The sequence below is a fragment of the Epinephelus lanceolatus genome, chromosome 17 (genome assembly GCF_041903045.1).
Source record: "Epinephelus lanceolatus isolate andai-2023 chromosome 17, ASM4190304v1, whole genome shotgun sequence".
Taxonomy (NCBI): Eukaryota; Metazoa; Chordata; class Actinopteri; order Perciformes; family Serranidae; genus Epinephelus; species Epinephelus lanceolatus.
In genome coordinates, this window is record NC_135750.1 from 28,153,278 (window position 1) to 28,161,154 (window position 7,877).

At 37.7% G+C, this 7,877-nt stretch overlaps 1 protein-coding gene across 2 annotated transcripts; it reads left to right on the forward strand.

Moving 5' to 3' along the window:
- The first annotated feature begins 1,086 nt into the window (after positions 1-1,086).
- Positions 1,087-7,533, forward strand: LOC117248422 (interferon-induced, double-stranded RNA-activated protein kinase-like). Of its 2 annotated transcripts, none has more exons than XM_033613482.2 (13): positions 1,087-1,343; positions 2,497-2,623; positions 2,702-2,775; positions 2,878-3,027; positions 3,148-3,280; positions 4,335-4,393; positions 4,513-4,632; positions 4,721-4,861; positions 4,944-5,148; positions 5,749-5,913; positions 6,254-6,355; positions 6,688-6,750; positions 7,134-7,533. In XM_033613482.2, the coding sequence occupies exons 1-13, from the start codon at positions 1,249-1,251 to the stop codon at positions 7,266-7,268; spliced, it is 1,569 nt and encodes a 522-aa protein (XP_033469373.2). In that variant the 5' UTR covers positions 1,087-1,248; the 3' UTR covers positions 7,269-7,533. The 2 variants fall into 2 exon arrangements, with proteins under 2 accessions (XP_033469373.2, XP_033469375.2); XM_033613484.2 differs by having other exon boundaries at positions 2,497-2,546.
- Positions 7,534-7,877: the final 344 nt, after the last annotated feature.

Genomic DNA, 7,877 nt, shown 5'->3' on the forward strand with positions numbered 1-7,877 from the left:
AGAAACTAATACTCCAGTATGACAGGAGATGTCAAAGGGTATCATAATCCTTAGTTTTATTCATTTTATTGTAGTATTTTTTTTCTTATCGATCTCAATATTAATTGAGATCATTAAGAAATGATTAGCTTTGTTAAGAAATGATCTCAATTAAGAAATGGTCCAGATCACAAACCACTAGGCCCATACTTAGACTAGTCAAATCTAGACTAGATTAACATGGAGAATCCAGAGACTCATTAAAACACAGTCTCAGATTTGTGAAATCTTTACTCTATTTGTGAAAATGTAAAAAAAAGGCAATTTCACTGCTTTTTTTCCCATCCAGCCCACATTAGACCAGATCCAGATCACAAACCACTACACTTAGATTTCACAAATCTGAGACTGTGTTTTAATGAGTCTCTGGATTCTCCATGTTAATCTAGTCCAGATTTGACTAGACTAAGTGTAGTGGTTTGTGATCTGGACCTGGTCTAATGTGGTCTGGATGGGAAAAAAAGCAGTGAAATTACCATTTTTTTGCATTTTCACAAATAAAGATTTCACAAATCTGAGACTGTGTTTTAATGAGTCTCTGGATTCTCCATGTTAATCTAGTCCAGATTTGACTTGTCTAAGTATGGGCCTAGTGGTTTGTGATCTGGACCATTTCTTAATTGAAATCATTTCTTAATAAAGCTAATCATTTCTTAATGATCTCAATTAACATTGAGACAACAGTAAACTGTAAATATAGAGTAAAATGAGTAAGACTAAGGATTATGATACCCTTTGACATCTCCTGTCATACTGGAGTATTAATTTCTTAATAGTTTTTAATACAGAGCAAACAAGACCACAGCAGATAGGCAGAAATAGCAAGACTGAAAAACAGTTTACCATGAGTAAAAAACATGCTACAGTTGAATGTTCAAAATTGAGAACAATTGCACTCTACTGATCATTCTCATTTCATCTTCCCCTTATTTGTTCATTTTTTCAGTTCACGAATTAGCTTGAAAATGACTGAATACCGCCATCTACAGGCGTTATGTGACATTTAAGGTGGACCGAGAAATTCCAATCAGAAGCGGTGAATCGGAAGCCAACTTCAGCCTCGTGCAGGTGAGGCTGAACCGAAATTGATTCCAGACATAAAGAAGACGTGGAAGCGGAGTTAAGATGAAAACGGAAAAGATATAGTTTGTATTCAGTTATTTGCACTTTGTAATGTAAGTTGACATTGGGGTTGTTGTCTCGTTTATAATGGACGTAGCTAAACTGAACGAGTATGCACAGAGAGAGCGCTTGGAGCTGAAGTATGAGGACGTTGGATGTGTTGGCCCTGATCACATTAAAACGTGAGTTGCATTGATTGTTTACGAGCTGAAAAGTTGGGCATGTAGGATCTAAAGAGACCTGACCTGGGACTTAGAAGACATATTGTTTTATTAAATGTTAGGATAGGAGTTTCCCATGTTTTTTGTTTGTAGAAGAAATAGTGCTCTAAGTCATTCAGTGTCCTGGGGTTTATAATCTGCTGTTACCACATTTAAACCACACACACACATTAATGTAATATTAAGTCAACAGTGCATACCTTCAAAACTGAGTGGAGATAATATCAAGTTTATATTATTTTACTTTAGTTTAGTTTATCAAACTTAAGGTTTATCAGGCACTTCCTGAAGCCACCAATATTCTTCTTCTCAATGGTCGTCTCCCACATCACATACTGTCTGATAAGTTGGTCTACTGCACACTCCACAGCAATGAAACCACAAACAAGCACTCAAAACGTTACACAATAAACCTTTCACATTTCATTACTGCCATATTCTGAAGAAGTATGGACTACTGAGCTGGGAAAACCTCATCATGCATAAAAATATTTGTCTTGTATAAAAAGATAATGCATGGTTCAGCACCTCCTCCTCTATCTGGCATCGTAACCTTTAGATCCACTGCTGACAGAGCCACTAGAGAGGCAGCTAGGGGAGACTGCACGATCCCACTGAGAAAAACTGCATTCAGCCAGGCCGTTCTTTCATCAGTGGAATTCAGTGCCACAAACAATCAGAGAGTCTCCATCATATCACCCATTTAAGTTTAATGCCAAGAAATGACTTGTTGACACCCAAAGATGTGAACACTGATACCCGTAGTATTTAACTGTAACATGTGATAATGGATTTTGTCTGTAATGTTTAATATGTGATCTGTTTTACATGCTGTATTTTATTGTTGTTGTTTTTCTATGCCTTTTTACAGCTGGCGAAAGGACAGCTGATGAAAACTAGCCTTTCAGCTCATTTGGGTGCATTTACATTTGTTAAAATGTTGATTACTGCACACTGTGCCTTTCCTTCAATATATATATTTTTAAAGTTAATAAATACACCTTTGGGGATGCTAATCCAGTGTCCAGGTTTATGTCTTTGTAATGCAACCTCCGTCACGTTACACTCTCTCATCATTTTGCCTTTTAAACACAGTTTAATCATTCCTCCTCAGATTTATTATCAGAGCAGTCCTGGGTGGTAAGGCGTATCCTGATGGTGCGGGTAAGAACAAGAAGGAAGCCAAACAGAACGCAGCAAAGAATGCTTTGAGAGTCTTGTTTGGAAAGCCAGATGACTCTGTAAGATTTTTACATCTCTTTATTGTTACACAAGCTGCACCCCAATATCATAATATAACTCAACTTTTTGTTTTCAAGCCTGGAGAGGAGAAACAGAGTGGTGCATCAAGCCAACCAGAGGAGGAATTGGATCCAAAGGTGTCAGACATCTGGTGAGCACAAACAGCCATAGCACATCGTTTCTGTTTCATTATTCTGATTCTGTTTGATTATGACATGTTTTAATTCTAATCCGATTTGTCTTGGTGTTACAGTGATAAGATAAGGAGCGTGAGCGTGATAACCACAGACGAAGGTTTTACAGAGACAAATTTCATAGGAATCGTCAACAACTACTGTCAGAAAACAAAAAACTCCTCTGATTACATCTTAGTGAAAAGATGCGGCCCACCTCATTACCCTCAGTGAGTATTACTGAACATGTTTAACCTGAATGAACACCACAGACACTTTTTAAACTCTTCATTGATATGAGAGAGAAATTTTAACATGATGATCCAAATATTTGCTCGCTGCCTGCAAAGATATTTCTACAAAGTAGTGATCAACAATAAGAGCTACCCTGTGGGTGAGGGCAAGAGTGTCAAGGAAGCCAAACAAAATGCAGCTCGCCTGGCTTGGTCTGCTCTTCAAGAACAGTCAGACTTGGACAGCAAGGTATTTAATATTTTCTACTCCCTTTGAATAGTCAAATTAACACTCAGTTGGCAGTTTATTTGGTTAACCTAGCTAAAAGTCGTGCTGCTATAAACTCTACCTCTGTGAAGGTTCAAATGTTCAGTTTTTGTTTTAACTGTTTTAGAGAGGTGTTGATTCATTGTAAAGGATGCAGTTTGTGATGCTGTTGATCTGTATTGCATTATACAAAGAGGTGTTTCTGTCCTAAAGCCTACCCTCCTGATGTAATGGAGTGAATACAATCTTTGAATGGAAGGGTCATATTTAAATTTAAGGTGTGCTGATGGATTTGCGTTGTCAACTCATGCAGCTCATGTAGCATTACAAGTAAACGTTCCACCTTAAGAGTTGCCGGCTGTCGGCCCAGTGAATTAAGTCATTTTTTTTTTAGTCTACAGCTGCTGTGAGAGGCAGCAAAACATCCTTTCATTTTGTAGTTATAGTTAACTCATAAATGTAAGACTGTGTCTGTGCCACGGTATAAACGATGGTTACAAAAGCCTCAAACCAGCCACAACTCAGCCCTTAGCAGAGTGACCACCTGCTATTGACCAATCAACAGACTGCAGTGTTCACAGCTCCACCTTTTAGTACCAGATCTGTGTGCTAGGTACCCCAACAGAGGGCTGACCAAAAATGGGGGCGGTATGGAACGACTTTATTGGTACTATCCACCACTTTTCACATTGGAAACTGAAAAAACATGCGTACCGAACTGACCTGAACTGTACCTGACTGCTTGGTGGGCTTTAGAAACACTTGTAAGTACAACACAAAGAAGTACAGCCATGGGTAGTTTGGCAGAGAAGCAGACATTTCCTCCCAGATGCTTCCTGATGCTTGTAAATACAGCACCAATGACTACTTGTGATCTCACCCCACCTACAGAGGGAGTCACTCCAAAAGACTATATACTACCTGGCTAGTCTGATGTGGATTAGACCTTGTCTGTCATCTTTCTTAAATAATATACAACTTAATAAGCAGAGCAGGGTTCTAGATTTTAAATCTATTTTATTTTTTTATTTCTAAGGATGCTGTGAAAGACAAGAGTATTGGAAGTAGTCAGAATGAGACATCCACCCAGTCAAGGTATGGAAAAAACAACATTATTTAACATGTGTGTTTTATACTAGTGTGATCTTATAACTCTCTCTCCCAATAACCTATATATAATCAAGAAGACACCTCTGTGTTTTTGTTCTCAACAGGTTTACCTCAGACTTCGATCCCATGGAGTGTCTTGGCAGTGGAGTCTTTGGGTGTGTTTTCAAAGCAAGACACAAGCTGCAGAACACGTTTTATGCTGTAAAGATCGTCTGCTGTGAGGAGTAAGTATGCAGTAGTGAGGTTACAGTGTGCAGTATTTGTGCCCGTATTTTGTTTACTGATGCATTTTCTTATTTTCCTTTGGATCAGGAAATCTCTTCAAGAGGTGGAGACATTGTCTGAGCTCCACCACCGTAATATCATCAGATACTACACATTTTGGATGGAGGATTCAGGATACCAATGGGACATTTCAGATGGCAGTTCAGTTTACACTGTCAGCTCTTTCAAGTAAGTGGCATGCACTTACCTTATTAACCTTTTACTTCAGGTTAGGTGAGTGTTAAATCATTTTCTCTTCTTATTTTTCTAGGCCTCCAGATAAGTCATCGTCAAAGTACCTCTATATTCAGATGGAGTTATGTGACACCAAAACACTTCGAGTGTGGATTGATGAGAAGAACACTCAGCCTCTGCAAGACTCCAAGAGAAGAGAAGAAAGTCTAAGAATTGCTCAGCAAATAGTCAGTGGAGTCGAATATATTCACTCCATGAAGCACATACACAGGGACCTTAAGGTGAGACCCTCACCACCATTTGCTAGTATACATGAACACATGATTATTCAAGTTTTTTTGGCCTTTTGTACTTTATTTGAGAGAGGATAGCGTACTAAAGTGGGATGGGGTGGGGGTGGGGTCCTCCTCAGGACATTGCTGTTAGATGGCATGCACTGTAACCACTTGGCTACCAAGGTACCCAAAGTCTGGTTCATTTTTAAGGCCAGTATTCAATTGATTTACATTAGATTAAACAGAATAATAATAATAATAATGTTAACAAATGCTACTTGAATAAATGATTTTACTCACTTTTTTGGGGGGTCTACATTGAGAAAGCAAGACAGAAAATGTAACGAGAAATTTTAAAAGAGACACAGAGAGGATAATGTTGCAAATGATTTATTTTTTATTCCTAAATGATGAAGTAGATAAACACAAGGCCATTTTATGATCATTTATCTAATCAAACTGAACAATATCCCAATGAAATCTTGGTACCTTAAATTAATTCCAAGCTCTAAGTTCACTAGTTCACGTGTTACTGTGTCCATCATGTGAGGAGCTACTGCAGATGATTATTTGTTTCAAATTCTGTTTTTGCTTTTCAACAATTAGCCTGCAAACATCCTGTTTGGACTGAATGGAGAGGTGAAGATTGGGGACTTTGGTCTGGTCACCAGAGATTATGGCAGCACTGATGATGATGATGACGATGATGACTCTGCTGTGAAGGAGAGAACAGGGTGCAAAGGAACCCCATCTTACATGGCTCCTGAACAAGTGAGATGGTCTATACTAAAAATGTCTTTTAACTGTAGCATTGTTGTGTTACTATTAGTTATGTTCTTGTAATAGGCATAATCAAGTAGACTACCTCTGTACCTCCTACACTTATAATGCTCCTGCATTTCCTGATACTCAGCCTCGCTTTGCTGTCGGCAGTGTGAGCAGTAAAATCAACACTTTTATGCAAACATTTTATAACATTACACAACATTGTTTTTAAACTTCTTTAATCTCATGAACATAACTAGTGAGTCTAGCATGATTATTCAAGTGAGGATAACATCAGGCTGCTCCAACACCTTTTTACCAATACTGTGTTTTTATTCTATCACAGAGGTCAGAAAAGCCATATGACCGAAAAGTGGACATATTTGCTCTGGGGCTGATATACTTTGAGCTCCTTTGGAAACTCTCTACTCTTCATGCAAGAGCCGGGGTAAGTCTTTCATGAACAGAACATAACATTGTGTGTTACTATTAAAGTTGCCACTACGATGTTACCATAATATGCAGGCTTTTGTCTGCTATAAATATATAAAACACCAGCTAAGTAAACACTAGTGGGTGATATCTGTTTCGTATGGTATGTACTGTAGCAAAAGCAGTGTACCATAGATAGCAGATAAGATGGAACTCTATTCATATTTTAATGTGTTTAACTTGTCTTGTAATAATTTGGAGCATTCAACAAAGCATTATTTTAATTATAATTACATTTCCAGGTAACTAACATGTTTTTTCATCTTTTTATCACTGCATGGATACCAGGTTTGGATGAATGTCAGAAGTCAGAAGCTTCCTGAAGAGTTCTCACTGACTTTTCCCGAAGAGGTACATAAAAATATTCCTGTTATCCTAACTGATTGATTTGCCACATGACGCAGTATTTCCCACAGAGTGCCAATTAGTCAGGAAGGTCACCAACACGGTTGCAAGGAGGCTTACTTACAGAGTTCCTCACTGTTACAACAGCTGTCTCTTAAACTCAAAGGTTGAGGAGTCAAAACAGGGCTGCTGCTGTCTGTATGTAAATAATGTCAAACATCGAGCAGCACAGATAACAGTGTTTTGAGAAGAGATCAATCTCTGTCAAAGTTTGTCAAAGATGTCAGAAATACTGTCAAGTGGAGCTTCAGCTATATTGAAATGCAACAGCATTTATTATTGTTAATATAAAAATCTTGGTAGCAGTTGTTTTTGTTGTTTTTTTGCAGGACCAGATCATCAAGCCAATGCTGTGTGAGAAGCCAGAGGACCGACCTGATGCAAGTCAGCTGAAGACAGAGCTAGAGAAGTGGGCGCTAACATTCAACTCACAAAATGTGAGTCAGGAAAATGCAACACACTGATTGTCACAAGGATTTGTCACAAGTCTGAGGAGTGTATGAAATGATGTCTCCTCTGTGATTTAATGCAGTGATTTGATATACTGTATTAAGATGATGTGTAAATATGAAATGTGATTAATATTTGTGGGAAAATAGTTATTTACTGCACTTAGACACAATTAAAGAGCAATCTAAGAAGGGGACCTAATATTATCAGTTTTATAATCAGTCAGAATGAAACATAAAATCATTTTTATTGTGATATAAATAAAAGTTACTTTTACAGTAATTCACACCTGTCTTGTTTTTAATGCTTAAATGTATTTAAAGAGATGTAACATTACATCCTTTGGTTAATATTTTCAGTTGGAAACCATTTAATTTCTGAACGCAGAGCCTCCGTTTGTTATGTTGTTTAGTTTGCTTGGTGGTTTTTGTTTCCCCTTTGCATACATTCATTATTAAAAACAATGGGAAATAATGTCAACACTTCTATTTTATTTCAAGAATTCATTTAAGTTTTGTGAGAAGCTGCTGCACCTGCAATGCACTTGTAACTCAGTCAGTAAAACTACAGCATTACAATTACATGTAGTTACATTTTTGTGTGAAAGACTCTAACGACAAGGC